The sequence below is a fragment of the Dermacentor silvarum genome, chromosome 8, assembly GCF_013339745.2.
Source record: "Dermacentor silvarum isolate Dsil-2018 chromosome 8, BIME_Dsil_1.4, whole genome shotgun sequence".
Classification (NCBI taxonomy): Eukaryota; Metazoa; Arthropoda; class Arachnida; order Ixodida; family Ixodidae; genus Dermacentor; species Dermacentor silvarum.
Window position 1 is genome coordinate 71,484,441 of NC_051161.1, and position 21,951 is coordinate 71,506,391.

At 43.5% G+C, this 21,951-nt stretch overlaps 1 protein-coding gene across 1 annotated transcript in view; it reads right to left on the bottom strand.

The window, feature by feature from the left end:
* Nucleotides 1–724: 724 nt before the first annotated feature.
* LOC119461419 (sodium-coupled monocarboxylate transporter 2) overlaps nucleotides 725–21,951 on the bottom strand; it is a 50,969-nt gene continuing 29,742 nt past the window's right edge. Inside the window, exons 10-17 of the mRNA XM_037722716.2 lie at nucleotides 21,049–21,137; nucleotides 15,236–15,345; nucleotides 15,096–15,163; nucleotides 14,678–14,764; nucleotides 13,243–13,409; nucleotides 12,081–12,178; nucleotides 10,880–11,001; nucleotides 725–1,586 (exon numbers count right to left, since the gene is read on the bottom strand). Of these exons, the coding sequence (XP_037578644.1) occupies nucleotides 1,527–1,586; nucleotides 10,880–11,001; nucleotides 12,081–12,178; nucleotides 13,243–13,409; nucleotides 14,678–14,764; nucleotides 15,096–15,163; nucleotides 15,236–15,345; nucleotides 21,049–21,137 (801 nt within the window). The 3' untranslated portion in view covers nucleotides 725–1,526. The remainder of the gene's footprint in view (nucleotides 1,587–10,879; nucleotides 11,002–12,080; nucleotides 12,179–13,242; nucleotides 13,410–14,677; nucleotides 14,765–15,095; nucleotides 15,164–15,235; nucleotides 15,346–21,048; nucleotides 21,138–21,951) is intronic.

The following is a 21,951-nucleotide window of genomic DNA, read 5'->3' on the forward strand; positions in this document are numbered from 1 at the left end:
CTTCTGTGCCACTTGCGGCTCTGCCTGGCATTAACGAACGCCTATCCTTCCGTATTTGAATGGCCGACAGCCCTGCTTGCGACTACGGTGGCTGCGAGTAGACGATAAAGCATTTCCTCTGTGACTGTCCCAGTTTCAATGAGGTAAGAAAAATGCTTGCGACGACGCTCGAAAAACTGGACGAACGCCTCTTCCCAGAGTAAAAAGTTCTAGGACACAGGTCCAGACGGGTTTCGGTACTCAAGGCCTTAAGGGCTCTGCTGAAGTTCTTAAGGGCTTGTGAATTGAGCGACTGACTTTAAACGTTCTAGCGCGTATATAGCGTCGCGTTATTGTGTGAATTTGTCCTAACTTAATTTTTTATTTGTTTCTTCTATCACATTTTATTCCCTTTACCCCTTTCCCCAGCACAGAGTAGCCTGCCGGTACTTGCACTGACTAACCTCCTTGTCTTTCCTTCCCTTTCCGTCCCTCCCTCTTGATGGGAAATAAATTTGTAAATCTTTTATCCAACAACCTCACAACTAAAGATTGTCTGTGGTTCTGTTCGCTAAAGAAAACCGACATGTCATCTTTTGCAGTGATATGATAGTTGTATATCAAATATGTACAATGGAATTTATATACATATAATCAAGGTAAATTCTAGGATAGACATTTCAGGTACACCTCAGGCAATGTACTGAAACTGGGAGTCAACCTTATGGAACAAGACAAATTGTGGCCATGAATATAAGTAAATTTTATTCAACTCACATGCAATGCCAGGTTAACGTATTAGGGCAACATATTGAAGTAGATCTTGTTTCAGAGTACAACGCCTCCATTAAGTCGAAGAAAACGAATATCCTGTACACTTGTTTCCTTGTGTTTCCCTCACTACCCAACCAGCAGCGGCAAAAGACATGGTTTGTACACATAGGTGTGCCGGGAAAAAATGTTTCTGCAGTGTACAAAAGCGGTTTTACTCATGTATCAGTTTTTTTTTTTCGTAGCCTTAACTAAGTTACTCTATGGCTACATGTTTCCAGGACAACGTCATTGTTTCGTTTCACTTCTTTTTTCCCACCTTCTTGAATTCTCCAAACCCTTTTGTTTCATAATTTTAGAGAACTTGCAGTTTTCTAGTATTTCATGCGCACCCTGCTTTACCTAGCCATTTTAGTGGGTCCCCTTGTCAGTGTGAGGACCATCAAATGTCTGATGTGCATAATTCAATACCGTAAACTATGCCATTTTTTAACTGTGTATCTCTCTCTGTCTCTCATCAAATTCCGAAGATTTTTCTGTAGCTACGTCAACGTGGACGGTATATTTTACATGCATATGTGTTCCTGCATCCTGGGAAGTTCACTTTACTTTTCTTGAATGGTCAGCGCAGCGCAAGACAAATAGTGCAGGCAAGTCGTGGAGACTATTGTCGGTCTAAATGCCTTGTGACTAGAAGTCAGCATCCTGTCTACCCTGCTTGTCAATAATAGAGATGAAATGTGTCTTCCCATGATAAACCCTCCTCTGCACTCTGATTAACCACGTTCGTGATGCTCGGAGATCAAGGCTTTAAGTTCCGTCGCTGCCGTTGGATTCTGTGGAAGAAGGAAATAGGGAAAAATATTAGCCTTTGCCAATCGGTCGTGTATAATACTGCCGCTCGGTATGTTATTATCATTGACGGCTTTGGTAATGTCGGCACTGTTAAAAGCAGAAAAATTCGTCCTTAGGGGTTTAGAAAGGAATATGTTTCTTATCTCTTGAAGAATGATCTGGTGCAGCTGGCCGAGAACTTGCACACGCATGAATGTTTTTAAAATTTTGCTTGAATATAATGAACTCACAACTTTCAATAAAAAAAAGCTGCGTAGTCAATAAAGTACAAAGAAAAGAAACTATCGTAGCTGTCATGTTTCTCTTTATTAGAGGAAGCCGAAAGCCTAAAACAAAAAACTGTGGGCAATTTCGCGAGTAATACGTGCCTAACATTTCTTGCTGGTTTTGGATGCCATCGCGTACACACATAACTTAGCACTTCGACTATATTTTTTTGTTTATTTTTGTTCATGGGCTTTCTGTACTGGCACCATAATTTATAGGTCCAACTCATTATACTGGTATAATTTTATAGAAAAATCGCAACGGTTCAGTTGAACAGGAAATATATTATTACTGGGGTGTTATAAATCAAATGCCTGTACATTTCCGTGTGCGTTTTTGATTTTTTAATGAGTTTTGCTTAGTGCTTTTCCCGAACTGTAGGCGTTGACACTGAGCCACCGCTAGGCATAAGCAAATTCCTCTCAGTTTGTGTGTTTTGCTAGTTTCCTTAGTTCATCTCATGTTATTCATTCTTTATGCATGGCTCTATGCACTCGCGACTTCGGTTTCTGTGATCATCTGTCGTTGTTCGTCTTCTAGTGGTATTATTTTCTTCTCATATAAACCAACTCCTATTACTGCAGCACAGTAAATCGCTTCACTACAATGCCTGCATTTGAGAACGGCAATTTATATGTGAAAGGAGACAGTGCTTCATGGCCATTTTACACAGATGGCCACTGGCACATGCACACGAGGTGGAAGAACGCAAACCACCCAGCGGAAAGCGCAGCAAAAGTACGTGGCGTTCGGTATACCTCTCATTTCTCAGCCATAATAAAAGCACGCACCTAATACGTTTGATGCTGAACTGCTAACCGCACATGGCGAAATTCTTTGCTGTGGCCATAGGCATCGAAGTTGACTAGTGCATATAAGCCCATGTTTCGCTGAATCGATCCTCAGAAATAGTCATCTTCGTATAAGAAGTTGAAAATATATTCGGGCGGTATTAGTGCCAGTATGACAATCTGATTATGAGGCACGCTTCAGTAGGAGACTCCGGATAAATGTTGACCTCCTGGGGTTCTTTAACGGGCACGCAATGCATGATAGCGAGCATTTTTGCATTTCGCCTTCATCGAAATGCGACCGCTGTGGCGGGGATTTGATCCCGAGACCTTGTACTTAGCAGCGCAATGCCATAGCCACTAAGCCGCGACGGGAAATGCTATAAGAAATAGAGATCCTCAGTCAGCCTTCGTAACTGCTTTGAACAGGCAGTAAAGTTAGATGCCTTGAGGACATGTCAATTGCAATGCTTTTCGGCTTCCAGCGCAGCTTTTACGTGCAAGCGTACATGCCCCGTCTACACTCTAAGAACAGTTGCACCCTTTGGGGCGTATTTTTGCCACAGAACAATAATCGTCATCTGACTTGCGTGGCTTTCCTTTCTTTAACGCTGTGCGCCCGGCACTTCTCGGTCACGAACGACAAAAGCGTTATCAGCGTGACACAGCGTTCTCGACAGGAAAGTAGCAAGTGCAGAGTTTTCAAGATAGGAAGCGCAAGCAAGACAGATGACGATTATTGTTGTGTGGCAAAAATGCACCCCAAAGGGTGCAACTGTTCTTAGAGTGTATGAAACCGGCGATATGAAGTCGGAGGCCGCCGAGCTGGGAGAGAGAAGCGAGCTCCTTAGGGGGAGGGTGCCTGGAGGGGGAGGGGAGGTGCGCACGGCAGTGGAATGAGGGGAAGGAGGCGGAGCGTCGCTGAGGAGGAGGAGGGTAGGCGGAGGTGCGCTGGGTTAACCTCTTCAGGGAGTTGCTCTGGACTACGTGTGCGCTACGGATTTACCAGGTTCGTCTGGTGATTCAGAGGCCGAGCGCCGAGCCAAAAGGACGGAGCAGCTGCGCAAGCGGCGGCAGGTCGAGCGCCAGTCGACCAACCCCGAAATCGTCAGCAAGCGCCGAGCACGAGCTGAACCAGACTGGCAAAAGGCGCGGGCGACGGGTGCCCAGGAGACTCCCGAAGAACGTGCTAGGCAGCTTGCGACAATGCGGATGTGTCAGGCGAGACAGCACAGCTTAGAAACTCCGGAACAGCACCTATACGCTTGCACGTGACCCGCCTGTCGCAGAAACGAGACGAGACAGCTGCGTTCGATGCGAACGAAATCAAGATTCTTCTTTTTCTTTTCTTTATTGCTTTTCTTAGCGCGCGCCTTTGGAGCCCGCCGTCTTCTTCTTTCTCGTCTTGTCCACTCTCATGAGTTTCAATAGCTTCCGGCCGCGAAAAGTTTCCTTCTCATCAGGGGAAGAAACCTTCGAGTGTGTATAGGTGTTGAACAGGTCTCCGAACGAGTTTTCCTTTGGATTTTAAGAGACAGGAGCGCGGTTTCCCGTCGACTCCAGAATATACTTCAATGACCTTAGCCAGGTTCCAGAAGGATCTAGGAGCACGTGCACCGATCAAAACGATATCTCCTTGGTCCACTGTCATTTCTTGCTTTCTTGCGTTACACTGCTCTCTCAGTTCTTTCAGATATTCCTTGTTCCATCTCTTCCACCAATCTTTCGTAATTTTTGCTTATTTCTCCACATTTCTTCTATGCTGATCTTTTTTTCACTTTCTGTACTGTCTTTGATCCTATGCTTTCCACCTATTATATCAGCCGGCACAATAGGTAGAGGTTCATCTGGTTCGCTGTATACATAGGTCAACGGTCTGTTATTAAGGGCAGCTTCAACTTCAGTTGTTAGTGTTTGCATCTCTTCTCTTGATAACAGTCTTTTCCCAATAACTTTGCTCATTGTTGATTTCATGCTTCGTACCATTCTTTCATAAAAGCCTCCCCACCAAGGCGCTTGTTCTGCGATGTACTTCCATTTGATTTGATCCCCTTGGCTTGCTCTTTTGGAGACTTCTTTCTGTAGTTCCTTTATCATACGATTGATGTCTCTGTTGGTCTTCTTGAACGTCCTTGCGTTGTCACTATAAATGATGCAACATAGCCCTCGTCTCGCAGTAAATCTTCGGAATGCATGTAAGAATGCTTCTGTTGTCGTGTTGTCCACAACTTCGAGATGTACCGCTCGTGTGGTAGCACGTACAAATATTGCAACATACTGTGTTGTAGTACCTTTCATCGCGTCCTTTACAAGTAACGGACTCGCGAAATCCACTCCGATCACTTCAAATGGTTGTCGCTCGTTGACTCTGTCAGCAGGAAGTGGTGCTGTTTCTTGGTGTAGTGGTCTAGCGTCAAATCGTTGGCACTTTAGACATCCATTAATTATCTTCTTCACGAGCTGTCTTCCTTGTATTATCCAGTACTTTGTTCGAAGCTCTGATAATGTGACGCTTATTCCTCCGTGCAGCGTGAGTTGATGGATATGGCGTACCAGCAGCTTTGTGCCAGCCGTCCACTTTGGCAGCACAATAGGATGTCTTTCGTTGTATGATAATCCACTTTGAAGTAGCCGCCCTTTGTGTCTTATCAGACCTTGATCGTCTTTAAAGACTTCCGTACCATGAAGAAACATCCTTGTTGTCTTCGTAGGAATGCTCTTGCTCTGTACTATGTTTTCTCGTATATGTTGTTGTTCTAGCTTGATTATTGTCGTCTCAGCATTCTTCAGTTCCTCAAAACTCAGATCTCCGATGATCGGTCTCTTTTTTCGTATATTCCGGATATACCTGAGAACCCAAGCTGTGACTCTGAGTAAGCGTATGTATGTGCCATACTTCTCCGCGTCAATCACTGCCGTATTTGAGATGCATGTGTTAATCGCATAACTTTCACCATGCTCAGTGTCGTCTTCTGCTTCTGTTTGTTCTGTATTTTTCTTTTTCAGAAGTGACCATTTTGGACCATGCCACCATAGCTCTGAGTTTATCAGACGCTCTGCGCTTACACCTCTAGTCATCAAATCAGCTGGGTTTTCTTCACTTGCAACGTAATTCCACTCTGACAGTTTCGTTTTTTCCTTTATCTCCTTCACTCTGTTTTCGACAAAATTGTCTCGTTCTTTCTTTCCGCGTAACCAACTGAGAACAATGGTCGAGTCTGTCCAATATCTCGTTTCGTTGAGTTTTCTTACAAATCCTCTTCTGATATATTCAAAGAGGCGTGCAGATAACGTCGCAGACATTAGCTCGAGTCTTGGCAAAGACATTTCTTTCATTGGAGCTATTCGTCCTTTTGCTATGAGTAGCTCAGACTGTTTTTGGTTTTCGTAGGTATTTATCAAGTAGGCTGCTGTTCCGTAAGCGTACGGGCTTGCATCAGAAAACAAATGAAGATCCGTGTGAAGAGGCTGGCTGCCTTGGTTAATATCAAACCATCTAGGTATGCTGAAGTCATGTATTAATCGTAGCTCTTGAATCCAGTTCCTCCACGACGCCGTTTCATCTTCTGGTAGTGGGTCGTCCCAAGATGTCCCCTTCCTCCACATGTTTTGTATTTGTCGCTTAGCTGTCACTGTGAATGGAGTTAATACGCCTAGAGGATCGTATATTCTTGCTGTTAGCGGTAGCATTTGCCTCTTAGTAATTGGACCGCTCGTATCGATGTCCTTTGTGTCAAAAGATGGGAGGTACAATCTATCTTCCTCGCAATTCCATCTGATGCCAAGTACCTTTATCTGAGTTGAGGTTTCCATGCCTGTGTTTTCCTCTTGTATGTTTATAGTTCGCTGTAATCCAGGCTCATTAGTTTTGAACTTTCTGAGTGTCATTGACGCCTCTTGAAGAATGTCTTTTGACTCTTTATAAAGTTTTTCGGCTTCTTCTGATGAGTTGGCTCCCAGTATCACGTCGTCGACGTAAATGTTGTTCTTCAACTGCTTAATCGATTCCGGAAAGCTATCTTCCAACTTGCTTAGGTGGTTCGTACAGTTGCTGCAAGTAAGAAAGTACTCGGAGCTGTCCCAAACGTAACTCTTGACATTCTCCATGTCACGACTTTTGCGTCGCTACCGCTTGGAATTCTGTCCCACCAAAGAAAACGCAATGCGTCTCTATCTTCTTCGTGTATTGAAATCTGCAGAAATGCTTTCTCTATATCAGCTGTCATTGCTATGTGATGGTGTCGGAAGTTCATCAGCATATGCACCAGATCACAATTGAGATTCGGTCCTGTTTCGAGGTTATCGTTTAAAGAAAACCCTTTTGTCGACGATGAAGATGCATCAAATACAATTCTTATCTTTGTGGTTTGTCGATCTTCCCTTATCACTGCCTGATGCGGCATGTAGTAGCAGTGTGTCATCAGTCTACTTTTTTCGTCGACCACTTCTGCTACTCCACTATTTAAATAGTCTCTGATAGCACTGTCGTAGCGCCGGAGTATGCTTTCGTCCTTCTGTAGCCGTCGAGTGAGTTGTCGTAATCTGTTCATAGCTACGCTCTTGTTTTCATCAAGTTCCACGTTATCTTTTCATGGAAGTCTGACAGAATATCGCTTCTCTTCAAATTTTAAGTGCCTCTTGAAGTGCTGAATCACTGCCTCTTCTCTCCCGGTTTCTTTCTCAGGGCACTTTATGCCTAGATTTTCAATATCCCAGAAATGGCTGAGTTCTGTCTGTATGTCGCAGTTATCCACGTTGACGTTGAGTACCATTACGGTTGACTTCTCCATTATTGTTGCTGATATCCTAGCTTCACCTCGTACTGTCCAGCCGAATATGGTTTCTGCTGCTGTCAACCTCTCTTCTAGTCTTCGGATCCCACCTGTCATTACTTGGCAATACTGGTCTGATCCAATAAGTATTCCAATTTCTATGCATGATGTGCCTTTACATGAAACGTCAGCCAGCTTGAATCCGTCCTCTTCATACTTCTTTTGCAGTGAAATAGGCAGGAACGGTAATCTTTCTTTTGAAATTATGTCTACCTCCAGTGCTTCCAGTACCACTTCTTCACTACTGGAGATACTTTTCAGTTTAACTTCAACTGAATTCATGACTCTTTCATTTTGTCCTCCTCCGAATGAGCCTATCGTGAGTCTTTCTTTTCCTTTAACCTTACAGCCAAGTTTCTCAGATAGGCTTTTCAGTATGAATGATCTTTGGCTGCCAGTATACAGTAAAACACGACAATAACATGACTGCCTTCTACCTTTTGCTAATGCAACTGCAGTCTGCAGAAATACACTTGATGAGTTGTTCATAAACTGGCATGTAGATATTTTCTCTTCTTGATTTTCACTTTCACCAAGAGTAGATGTTGTACACTGTGCTATCAGTTCTTTGCTTCGGCACATAGACGTCGCATGCCATTTTCGACATATCTTGCACCTAATGTTTGCCTTCCATATTTTAGCAGTATGGCGAGGCCTGGTGCAGCGGAAACATCTGTTTGCCTCTCTGAGCTTCATTTTCTTGTCTTCATAAGGCATTGTTTTCCTACAATCATCAGTATAACGAGTTGTATTGTCGCAAAATATGCAAAACTTTGCAGCTGTACTTTGAAAATTAACAGTTCTTGTATGCTGCTTACTCTCAGCCCTGTGGCTGTAGCTTTCTCTCCTTTCTGTTGACAAGTCCTCTCTGCACTCTACTTGATCTTCGGTGTATTTCATCAAGCGCCTAAGAATATCTTCTTGACGTATAGCCACATTCTGATCCACTGAACGCTTCTCTTTGTTTTAACTGGAATCCAATGTACATATCCACTGGCAAAGCTCTTTTCAGGATCGGAAGCAGCATCGATGCATAGTACTCGCTTTTCAATCCTAAGGACTCCAATCCACGTATGTGCACTTGCACCTTTTGTGACAGCTTTCTTAAACCGTCAATGTCGTTGCAGCTCGCTACTGTATTCAAGTTAGTCAGTTCTTTCATGTGCATTTCTACCAGCACGTCATCTTTTCCGTACCTCTTCTTGAGTATATCAATGGCGTTGCTATAGTTACTGTCGGAAAATTGTAGTCCCTCCACGGCAGCTGCCTCTTTTCCGGTTAGTGATGACAGAAGGTACGTAAATTTATGATTTTCGTTCAAGTCGGTTCTTTCGTGTACAGGTGTTTCAAATTGCCGCCAAAATCTCTGCCATTTCATTTTGTCGCCGTCAAACTTCATTAGTTCTAGCTTCGGTAGCTTCACTATTGTTGCTTGCTGAGATTGTCTAGCTTCGCCATTGAAATTGGTTTGCTCCCTCGCTATTTGCCGTACTTCATGCCGAGAAAGGTACGCGTTGATGTTGTGCAGAGCACTTATTATCTTTAGCTCGTACTCATTTGTTTTCGCAAACTCCGAGTCAGCTGTTTCAGGCGTTATGAACTGCTCCATCTGCTCGTCCGCTTTCTTTAGCGAGTCTGCAATACCTTTAATCTGGCTGGCTATCAGCGACATCGCTGTAGGATCTTGATTCTCCTCCAGTTTCTTTTCAGCATCGCTCACTAGATTTGTTATTTGCGTCCTCAGCGTTTTTCGCTTCTTCAATGTAACTTCTCTGTTCCATCTTGAATAACTGAGGAAACTGCTGGTCGCTTACAGATTCTAGCGGCGAGACGTCATCCGAATCTTGGTCGCCCTCTGTGTCCGTGCCGCTCCTTGCCGTCGATGTCTCGTCTCGCTGCCGTTGGTTCGCTCTCGGGCCTCCTCTTCGTCCGTCTTCTGTGGCCAGTCCGTCGTTCTGGTAGTCCGTGGCCAGTCGGAAGAGGAGTAGCCGCTAAATCCTGGTCACGGCACCATGTCGCAGAAACGAGACGAGACAGCTGCGTTCGATGCGAACGAAATCAAGATTCTTCTTTTTCTTTTCTTTATTGCTTTTCTTAGCGCGCGCGCCTTTGGAGCCCGCCGTCTTCTTCTTTCTCGTCTTGTCCACTCTCATTAGTTTCAATACCGCCTTCACGAAGTGAGACACTACTATAATTTTTATACCAACAATTGTTGGTTTTTGTTGACAACTCTATTGCCTCAGCGCTGTACAATGATTCATTCTATAAGTAAAAATTTAGCAATGACCTCTCGCGAAATGTAATCAATTCGAAATATTTCTGAAAGAACACACATTCTGAAATATTGTAACGCATACATCGTTTAACTTTTTGCTAGTGAACGCATTATACAGCGGATATCATGGTTATGAATTTGTTACTAGGGGCAAGATGCGCATGTATCCGAAATTTATTGAATATTGCGGCCAATTTTGTAGCGAGATAGCCGTGTGCAATTATTTTGCGCACACATCGTGAATTGTGTTGTACCTTCTTCGACGTGCACGAGCATGCACGGGCATAAGGTACAGCGGAACATGTATGAATAGTGGGCGGAGTTGACCCGATATTTACATGTTGAAGACGGACCAGTGTGCTCGCCGCTATTGCCGTGCCCGTATTTTTGCTATTTTTTCTGGCCACAAGTTCACCTAATGAAATGGACAATTCCTAACGCAGAGTTTAGTCACTCTCGGTTTTGTAATCGTGACAACAAAGTGATGATATCAACAGTAGATTGATTTACTGGTGTCATAAACTACGCGCAGATGCAGCCAACCTTCCGTGTATGACGCGCACTTGCCCACCCCCGTATGCATCTGTAGGCACTGAATGTACAATCCCTCTCCAACGGTTGTATTGTTTTTTTCGTTATCAGGCTAAACTCCTTATTCTGTGGGACCTTTCACTGCCGGGCCCGAGTGAAAATCTGTCATCGTATGCTTCAAGTATGCACATTCTTGCAATTCGTCTAACAGATCAGCACACTTTATTGTGTCAAGAATGTAGCTTCCTGAAGAGAACTGGCGAAGCTACACGTTTTACGGTAATTATGCGTGATTGCCCCACACCTGTTTCTACCAGGTGCACACTTGAACTGGTCTAAGAGCTCTCTGCCACTGAGGGATGGTGCAAACTTTCTCATATAAAGCCAGTGTTGTGTTTCGCTCACCCGTAAGTTAATGTATCTCGTGTACAGAACAGCTAATGCAGGAATTCGCTGATAATTTGACTGTGAACGTCTGGCCATCAGCGCGCTTCCACATCGTCATCTGTTAAAAATTCCTTTGACGATTCCTGCGTTGTCGATCTCTATGATTGGCTAAGGCACTTTTCTGCACTTACCACTGGCAGGGCCTCCTTGACATGGTCCTCCCTCTCATTCCGCTGGTCCAGGTTCTTCCGCATGTACTTCCGGACGAGAGGGCAGACGTACGTTGGGTCTACATACTCCGAATCATTCCATTCTGCGAAAAAAGAAAAAAAATGTGTTAGCTCATCTGCGACAATCCCAGCCTTGAACCCATCAGCGCGTGCATCAACTACGGTGGTCAGAAGTCCTGAATTTAGCGAGATAGCCTATAGCCTTATAAGTAATTGTTCTGTGTGTCCACTTGACCCCGTCGAGAAGACCGAACGTCCCGACTTTAGTTTCTTTTGTCTACACAATAGCAACAATAAGCCAGGTTTATTTTTTATATAGCCTGACAGCTCGATTGTACATTTTTCTCTTTCGTCTTCTATAGCATTGTCATAAATTTAAAGGTAGTTTCGTTTTTCTTTTCGTGGTTCTAGTTGTGATGTCTACCCTAATCATCCTCTGTACCTCTATCTCTATTGGTAGTTGCATAAGCCTGGTAACTAACTGTACCTCTCCTTATAACTTGTGGCATAGTGGGATTAAAAAGTTTTTGCACCTATGTTGCACGTACATACTGTTGGCTCCTGGAACCGACAGAGCCCTCACATTACATAGTTGCTCCAAGTGTATTGTCGTCGCTTGTCACTAGCCTCGAGCAAGCTCATGAGTGCTTATCGATAAACTGGTTCCACACGCTATGTTAACTGGAATGTAGCTCAGAATGTATGTTCCAGCTTCGTGTCAAGTTGTTTAACATCTTGTAAGGGTACAAATAGACCAGCTAAGCACATGTGATGACACTATCAAACGCAACTACATGTGTTACATTCGCAAAATAGCTGGTACTTGCAAACACATGTAAGAGTATTTGACCACTTTTCCTAATGATGCATACAGCTGCTTCTTCACACATATCTAAAGAAACGCTATTCTGTACCTTAGAGAATGCAGCATTACCAGCCATCCGACAAAGTGTTTTTTTTTTATTTGAGGTGAAAATAAATAGAGGAATTGTCACCGATTGCTTACTCCTTTTTTATTCCTTCTGAGGCAGAATTTGCCGTGAGACAGCGCAAATATAATCCCGGTTTATGTGCAGTTTTTTTTTTGCGTGTGATTAAGGCAGACTTACTGGCACCGAATCGCTGACTTATATTTTATTTCTGAATTGGTGAAGGTGCTTACCGAAAGCGACGCTTACGACCAGCGAGACGACCACGTGGACGACGAATCCAACGAAGGCGACCCACATGAAAGAAATGTGGTAGAACTGGTAGATCCCACTGCATACAGGAAGGGAGTAAGATTCGGCTGGCTCCGCCAAGAACCGCACTCTTAGCGTTTTCACAGTAGAGGCGTGTTTCTGTATTGGAAGTACAGTGCTTCAGTCATCACAATGCCTTCCTCCATGCGAAGTTTGCATTGTGCAAACCACCAATTATTTTACAATGTGGAGTATTTCCAAGTGCTGCTACACCTTTGCAAGGAAGCTTCTCAGTAAGCAATTCCTACGCCGCTACATGAATTCGGTAGATATTGCGTTTTTCTTTATTTTTGGTCTGCAGTTTTGTTTTTTCTTTTAGATGCATGGGTCATATAAAGCAATTCTGCTTTTTTAGGTGCACTGAATGAAAAGGTACATACTTGCACAAAAAATAGTAATGTATGTCCAAATACATGTTACATGGTTTCACAAAACTTTACCTGTTATTCATTTTCTTTTAGATAAGTGTCGAAATTCCGAAAATAAAAGCGAGCTCTGGTGAAGCTAAGCATTGTCAGCATGATATCGTGGCATTAAACAGTGGTTATGTCTGCTTTTACCACGGTTGATCGTGTTCATTAAGGCAACTTCAACATACGTATACAATGTATGGTGACAAAGCTATCGAGTGAAAGTTTTCGTTAGCTATGTGAATCTTGAGATTTACCATAAAAGTAATTTCCACCTCTTCTATATATCCGCCTAGCATGACCGAACACTGTTGTCACAGGCGATTTTTTTAAACCCGTTAAAGGCGAAGAAAAAATAAAACACGTACGCACAAACAACGGGTACCATTTTCAATTGACCTAGCGGTAAGAATAGGTCATATCGAGCACTTTCTATGGTGATTCATAACCAAGCCCTCCTTATATGTATAGTGGTTATGTTAAAAGGAAACAAGAGAAAAACCATAAAATATTCTTTCGTGTGTGAAATGAACAGCAAATATACGATTTTGTTTTCTGAGGTTTTACAGGGGTGATTTCAAAGCCACAAATAAAATATTTATGGCTATATGGCTTTCTGCCGGCTAGAACGCTGGTATATTTTGTGTGCAGCACAAAAGTAGATGCAACCGACCTCGGATGTGGAGGTGGTTCATATGATCCAGATGTGATGGTCTCGTTGAAATGCGAACATCCCGCAGTGGTCGTGGGCAAAGTATACGGTTTCCGTGGGTAAACAATAGATCCCAGTGCCATCCAACCGGAGATTATTATCGCCACCACGGTCCCAGCAATGGCACCCTGCATGGTTTTACGTTGCTCCGTATCAACCACGAAGCTGCAGCATAGAATCGACAGTATATTACACTTTTCTTTACCAAGCAGGCAAAGTGGATGCAATATTTTAAATTCAAATTATTAATTCATGAAGCAAACCCGTGCTCAAAACGTGTTTCTTTCATCATGTGCAGTAAAAAGTTACGAAACTTACTTTCTGCTGTGCATACTAAACAGACCTGACAGAATTCATCGTCGGTACTTTTTTTTGCTGACATAATTAAACACTGCGTAAGTAAATTCATACCAATAGGAAGATACACAGATTCAACTTGTAACTCTGAAGCGTTGATGAACGGAATTTAGCACAATATACGTAAATTGATACCAATAAGGGGATAAATACATTTAATTTGTAAATCACTTGCGTTGATAAGATAAACATACCTTAATTTGTTGATTCGTCCAGTTTCAAATGACCAGTCAGTTTTGTTATACATATACGTAGGCATCAAAGCTTTTAGGGTGTAATGCCGACTATTTCTGCTCTGATTCTTTGTTTACATCACGATTACACGGAAGCGCCGATAACTAGACCTGTTGCCTTGTACGTACATTGGTATGCTCAGAATAACTCAGCCGTTGTTATTACGACGCTATTCAATCGGCAGACAGCGTCAATTGCGAACCGTTGTAGCACAAGAATTCCTTTGCGAATACTTGTGTAAACCTTCAAAGTAAGCGATTAAATAATAGGGAATAGGTTACGTTGCCATGAACACTAAATTACTAAGCGTTCGTTGGTGACTGAAACCAGCCAATACTGAAGCTATGTAGCTCTTTTAAAATATCCACACATTTATGTGTAATCATTAGGTCCTGGTTAGTGGCTACAGTGAGCTCATTAACAAAAAGCTTACGATCGCAAGGGTCCCACTTCCTGTGATTCTTCCTTCGCGGACAAACAATAAATCCAATAATCTTTCTTATATTAGAGGACACTTGAAAACAAACATTTCGGGGGTTCTTCTCGTGATGAAAAATGTGTGATAAGCTGACTCCCGCACTAGATCACCTTTCTTGTGGAGTTACTATTCGCAATGGAAAAATAAATACTTGTTAAGGTAATACCATGCTTCTTTCGGCGCCAGGGAAAAAAATTAGTAAGGTAAATAAGTTGCACTTCTGTGACAATGATATCTTACAGCTGTTTTCGATTCAAGTAGTATGGTTCAGCACGTCCTTTCATGGGAATTGTATTAGTGTTACATGGCGCATCGGGTTCCTCCTACCTTTTTCTTGCAGCAGGGAAAAAGAAAGCCCAAGACGAAGACGGCAACCATTGGACCACACAGGGCACCTGACAGGGATGAGGCAGCCTGCGTTCGCGAATGAGAGAAGCCACTTGTTGGCTCGCTCTCTTTAGCTCGAGTGGCGAACACCGGAAAGGTGCAATTGCATTCCGAATCACAGAAGCTATAAGCAATGCTGAAGCATGTTCACAATACTTATGCAATTTTGTCATTTAAACACATAGACATTACCCGATATTGAACGAGAGATAACTTTTCAGGTCGTCTTACAGTAGCGAACGCAAAGTCACCTCTGAACACAGCGTCATCGCAGATTTCAACACTAGCGTCATGCAAGTGACTCTGCAGTTGCTTTTTATTGCAAGAGAAAAAAAAACGCATTTAGGTGTTTGTTTACCTGCACGATTGATTCCATAGTTCCAACGAGGAATGCGACTGATATCGAAAGAATTCCGTAGGTAGCAGCTGGAAAAAAGCAAATTACCCATATTGCGATATTCTCCTGCATTAAATTCAATACTTTAAGCAGTGATGTACCCGTCAACTTCGTTATCCGCAAAGCAGATGCTTCAGAAGTTTGTATCCAAGGGTGCAGGAAGTCTTCCCACGTCACAGCCGCCAGCGCGTTGTATCCGGATGAGAGCGTGCTGAAAGATGAAGACCACAGTTGCCTCAAGATGATGTTTTCTTGGTGCAGTCATTGCATTCAACGAAATACTCCTCATATTTCATCAACGACCACGAAATATAGAAGTCTACACGTTCTATTTATTTCTTTATTGTCCCTATGTCACGAATTTGTAGCAAGTATTTTTTTTTCTTGGCTAGGCCCGGCTGTATTCAAGATGAACCATGTCGTTGGCCTTCGAAGTATGGCCATATTTGTGGCACTTTCGATAGAATTGGTGTCAAATGTTGCTAGATGCCCTATGAAGAATAAGGAGCTTCGCGATTTAATGTCTCGCGTGTGACTGGCCGAAATATTTTCCATTCCTCCCAACATGGCCCACAATAACGCCTGCAATTCCTGCACGTTTGGTGAAAATATGTATAAGCGCTGGAAGACATCGACAGGAATATCGACGAAAGGAAGACGTAGCAGTTTGCGCTGTTGCGTTTTCCCTCCATCCATTCTTTTCGCCATGCTGTATCATTTCTAATGTAGAAAGACGTAGCCCGTGCTTCCGTGTTGGTCACCTTCCTTAAAAGTTCTCAGGCTCTCTCTAAATATTTTCCAACCAACCAGCGCCTTTGAGCGAGCTTTCCGTCTTCCAATCGCTGTTGCCTTTCGTGCTCCTTTACCATGCCATTATTTATTTATTTATTTATTTATTTATTTATTTATTTATTTATTTATTTATTTATTTATTTATTTATGTTTATTTATTTATTTTCTCGAGTAGAGCTGCCGCTCTAACGGCCAGACGTTAGGCATGAGTAGACGATACATTGAAAGTAAAACAATAGTGATGACGATGATGATGAATGACAGATTTTATTGGCGCAAGGACCAGGTGTGGCCCAAGAGCACCAGGAAATTTTAGTGTTTAAAAGAAACAATCTGCAATGCAGATTTTTAAAAATGCAGTCAAAAAAGGCTCAGTTGTTGAAAACGAAAACACGAATAAGGTACAAAGTAAAACTAAATAATAGAACACTGCAGTAATAGCAAATACCACTAAATATTATAATTAGTAGCAACGAAACAGATGCAGGTACCGTAAAAAAACGTAATGTCCAATACCAAATAGAACTACTGCCTTTGATTATGCTGAAAGACAATAGCGGCAGCAAATACCACCTAAAACAACAACATTGTCCAGTACAATAATGCATAACACGCGAGAGCATGTCCAGTTACAAAAGCACCGACATTTCCAGTCATAATTGAAACAATTATGAAGAAACTCCCCTTTAGTAGTCTAAGTATGCGTAAGGGTTTTGTCACTAATTAATCTGCACGCATACGACGCGACATGTGTTGGTTACCGCAATTGACGAAGCAGTAGACGTTTCATATAATGTATGCTTCATTGGTCTTGTATTCTATCTTGGCTGTTGTTGCGATCAGTAATACCCATTCTCAACCCTTATCGGTCGTTATCAACCTTATCAGAATCGATACGATCTTTATCAATCCGTATCGGTCCTAATCAACCCTATCAAAATTGTTGCGACCACTATAAGCCCTTATCGCTTTTAGAACCTTATCTAACTGAGTCAAATCACTATCAACCGCTATCAGACCCATACGACTCATCATCATCATCAGCCTACTTTTATGTCCACTGCAGGACGAACGCTTCTCCCAGCAATATCCAGTTACTACTCCCTTGCACGAGCTCATTCCAACTTGCGCCTTCAATTTTCCCAATTTTATCACCCCATCTAATTTTCTGCCGTCCTCAACTGCGTTTCTATTTCCTTGGCACCAATTCTGTAACTCTAATGTTCCACCGGTTATCTACTCTACGCATTACTTGGCCTGCCCAGTTGCTTTTTTTCTCTCTCTTAATATTAACTAGAATTTGGCTTATGCCGTTCGCTCTCTGATTCACACCACTCTCTTCCTGTCTCTTAACGTTGCGCCCGAACCTTTTTCGCTCCATCGCTCATTGCGCGGTCCCTAACTTGCTCTCGAGACTCTTTGTCAGCCTCCAAGTTTCTGCACCATGTGTTAGCACCAGTAGAATGCAATGATTGTAGACGTTTACGGCGAAAGCCTTATAATATAGTTGCCTATGTTGGCGGTGCCCTTGGTGGTGACCTTGGCGAAACTGGCGCCGCTGACGGAAAATGGCCGACGCCGCAAAGAGTAAAATTACGTCAACAAATGATCCGATTGACGTACATTTTTCAGGGAAGTTCCTGTCAGCAAGGTTAGCAGCTTTGCAAGGAAAATTTGGTACATTTTCGGCCTGGCTGGAAATCGAGCCCAGGCCTCCGGGGTGCGAGACGAGTACGCTTCCCTGAAGCCAGGGCTGCTCCACGGTTCTGGCTTACTAAGGGTGTGCCTAGTGCGTGCCTGATTGCACACGTCACGTGGTCACAGAGACGTCCTCGCGCATTCGTCGGCGTCTTATTCCACCGCTGGCTCCGATGCCACTCATCATGCCTGCATTCCCATACTGCCCCTCCCTCCGCGTAGGCGCTGACGGCACTGGCCCACTACCATAGGTGCAGTGATTTCGGCGAGTCTTGCGATCCTATGTAGGGTTGCCCCAATTCTTCATAGACATACCTTAACCACGAGAAAAGTGTGCCAAACGTGCAATCAGGCTTTCGTCTTAAGGTTTTACAAACGGGGAGCACTTGCTTCATTTTACAGCGGAGCTGTCTATGGTTAGGCCATGGCCCCTATGACATGCCGTAATTAACCGGTGCAGATGCGACATTCATAGCTTGTAGGGTCAACCACACTCTTTGCGCTGGTAGTTTTGGCCGATTAGACAACAGTTTGATGATAAAGTGTTGAAGGTCTTGGGATCATATCCAAGTGCGTTGTAGCGCAATGACAGTCGTTCAGGGAACTAATTATGAAGATGACGGCTCAGGAACACTGTAGCATGAGATAAAGATCACGCTAGCGCACCTGGCCATGAGCAGCCTCGTTTACAGCTCCCAGGAATCGTCGGCAGGTTGGGTGGCATGGAGAAATCGTGGCCACAGTGGCTTTATCTTTCCGCCTCCTCCACAAACGCTAGTACGCACAAGACTACCTAACCACTAAAGGGCTTCCTGAAGGCAAATGCACAATACAAATTCTTGGGCCTGTGAACATTCATCTGAGGGTCGGTGCGCGCTAACTCGGCTTTCTCAGTCCTACCTTCCAGCTTTTCCCTCCTCACGTGTAAAGTAGGTTTACTCCTGGACAGCTTTTCATGGCTATGAAGCAAAGGCTGCGAAACCAAAGAGCATCATTGGCACAGCTTCTGGAAGTATTCCCACAATTTCGTTGACTTTTACTGACGTGAACGTACTTGTTTCGTGTTTGCACCGCATAATGTGACGCATTACGTTACATTCACTGATCAGCTACTGAGATCTTTTTGCATGTTTTAGTTTGCCTTATCAATTTTTCGTACACCTGAGAACATCCCCTGTATTATGCGTTCCTCAAAGGCAAAATCGCGGTTGCGTCTTGTGGCGAGCGTTTGTCGGTCGCTGTCCCACCTCTCAAATCTACTGATGACCAAACTTCAGCAACAAATGACTGTCGAAATACTCGGAACAATTGTGTGGAATATCTACGTGGAAGCCAGGCAAGCCCATATTGAAATCACAAATGCCGACGTGTATAAACGATTGAGCAAGCTGAATTCCCCCGCTCTACGAACACTGGCTTCACTTCCGCGATATCACCGACACCTGGGTTGCAAGCCCCCAGTCTCTGACGCAGGCTGCGTTACTCGCCGTTCAGAACTCGATACACATGGGATGTCTGTAAACATCGATTAGCTTCCTAGATGAACGCCTGGTAAAATGTGTTTGCTTCACTAACGTAAAGGAGCTATGCAAGGTCGGGGAAATGAAAACCGAAACCGGTGCCAAAATTCCCAGGACTACATTAAGCACGAATACGTGTGCCGAAACTCCGTCTCCGTAGCTGCTGCTTCATTACCAAGAAAAGCGTAGTGCTTAACCTTCCTGTCTTTCATAATGTATAATATACATTTTAAAGGTTATTTACTTAAGAGTAATAATAAATTGTCCGTATTTGAAACCTATTAGACTGATTTCCAGAATCAAAAAGTTGCTCAGCTAGAATGGGATGACTCAGACGCAGATGCTGATGTTAAACTATGAAATGAGTAATCGGCGTTTTGCATTCTGGCCTTTTGTATGGCCGGTATTGGAACATAGTAGATGATTTGGTGGATGTTCAATACAATCTGTCACACACAATTTTCAAATTGCGCGGCATCAGGTGAAAGATGGCATAAGAGTCCGACGACGCATCTGAAATCACTGGTATTGCATTATATAGCTCTCTGTTCTCCGGCAGAAAAAGCCCCAAATGATTGAAAGTTGGGCTAGTTTGTCGTGCATTCTCACTATGGTAGCTTATCTCAAAGTAATGGACCAACAAAAACTTGCCAGAGACACTTAATATGCTTATGTGTGAGAATGGGAAAGCATTACAGTCGCTTTGGGGAAATGTGGGAGGCAGCGCGCTCATTTTATACACGCATGACATGGCACCACCTCCTGCACGGAAGGATGCTTTATTGACCGTCTTAAGCAGCATGCTCAAAAAGTAAAGAAGAAACAGGATAAGTACGCACATTTCGTTGCGAACGTTACTGCATGTGGTTGCAAACCATTGACTTCGCGAGAAAAACGATTCCAGGCGGCAACAAAATCTGTATGCTTCGGTTTGCCTTTGAGGCATTTTTGATAGAAAAAGAGTGCCTATATCTGCACCAGCGAAGATACCGTTCTCCTAGCATCTGCTGAATACTATTTCAGGCAAGCCGCTCTTTTAAATGTGTGACCTTTATGTCACGGTCGGTCCTCCCTGTGACGCGACTATGTGAAGTTGCGCATGCGCAGTATAAAGTACATATATCGGTGGGTGGCGTGAAAATAAACAGCTTATAGTTGCGCCTGTCCTTGTCTTCTTTATTTTTTTGTTTATGTGTGTTGGTGTGTCTGTTCAATACTTTGCACTAAGCTACGATGGCTAGAAAAAGCCCGGCCAAGCCCAATGGCATGAAAAGCAACAATGACATTGGGTCAAAAAAATAATCAAAATATAAATCCACCAAGATAAATGGGGTGATCAGCCAGATTCCAGAACTTGCGTATCTTATGCTTCCAGTTACATGCATTGCGCGCACACATCGTCACACGTCGTGTCACGCGGACCGAAGAATGCATAGCTACCATTTCTTCTCACTTGCCGCTACAGAGCAAACAAACCTGAAATCTCCATTGGTACTTGCGACGAGAGCTGCATCCTAGGGTGCTCGCTTTAGAGCCATCTGTAAGCTTGTTTCTAGTAACGATTGGTTTTATCCAGCTTTACATAAATTGCAGGAAATATTGCCCTAATAAATTGAGTTCTAATCCACTAGCGCAATTCTTCACTGAAATTGCTTTGGCAGCAATTTTAACGAATCATGTTCTCATTCCTTCAAATGGAAACAAATTTTGTAGCATCCGTGTATGCCGAGAGAAATCACATACCGCATTTCAATATCATACATCGAAATACACATGCATTCATACATTACAAACATTCATTTACATATATATAGATTCAGTCGAGGCATTTCATGCCCCGACTGAAGCACCTCAACTTTCCCTCTCCTTCAAAACAAAAGTCTGGGAGAAACTTGATATCTTACCTGAGAGAACTGCTGTAGACAGCAGCAGCCAATAAACCGCTGAGGCCGGGGTACTCATGGAGCATGTCTTGTACTATATACGGCACGAGCTGGAAACCACAGTCACCGAATGTAAAACTATTGCGCGTATGCTGTTAAGCAGAAATAGATGCGCACGTGTTTGATATCACATTTTTTTTGTGGAGCAATAGAGCGATACGGTTATACGAAAGTACCCTATGTATTTACGTAAGCTCTCTTTTCCCGTAACAGGTCGCGGCTGACACGCACGCAGTTGTGCAGAAAGAGCTAAGATCTCATCACTGGCATAAACAAGAAAGAAGTACATGATAAACGCCGTAGTGTGCTGCTGAACTCCCTCCGTTGCATTGTAGAATCTACAGCGTAGCCTGTGGAAGCGCCCATAGACGCCTCTTTCTTGCTTTCGGCGTCCAAGCAAAGGTCCGCTATTCACGGAAGTCTCTGTGATGTCTCCGGCGTAAATGTGGCAACACCGTTGTGCCTATGCAATCTCTCTTTGAAGAAAGCTTTAGTGGTCTATTTTATAGCCTGCATTCTAATGCATCCTGGCTTATCTTAACAGGATATCAGTTTATTATTCAAAGCGCAAATCTCGGGGCACCGCTAGTCTGTCTATCTAGTTATTTGTGCCCCTGCGCCCTTAAGAATATCGTGGTAATTCAACCAGAGCTCAAAAAGACCGCGCTGTTCCAAAGGCCACTCGATGGCGCGCTTGCCTTCTTTTCGCACTTCTACATTACTGAGGAACATTGCTTCTACATTTGTGGCTCGGTAGATCCTCTTTTAGGAGTCACTTAAGACGGCGACTAAAAGAACATGCGATATCAAGTTTACGTCTTTCTTGCATAGGATAACGCGAACAAGCGTGCTCTTGCTCATTAG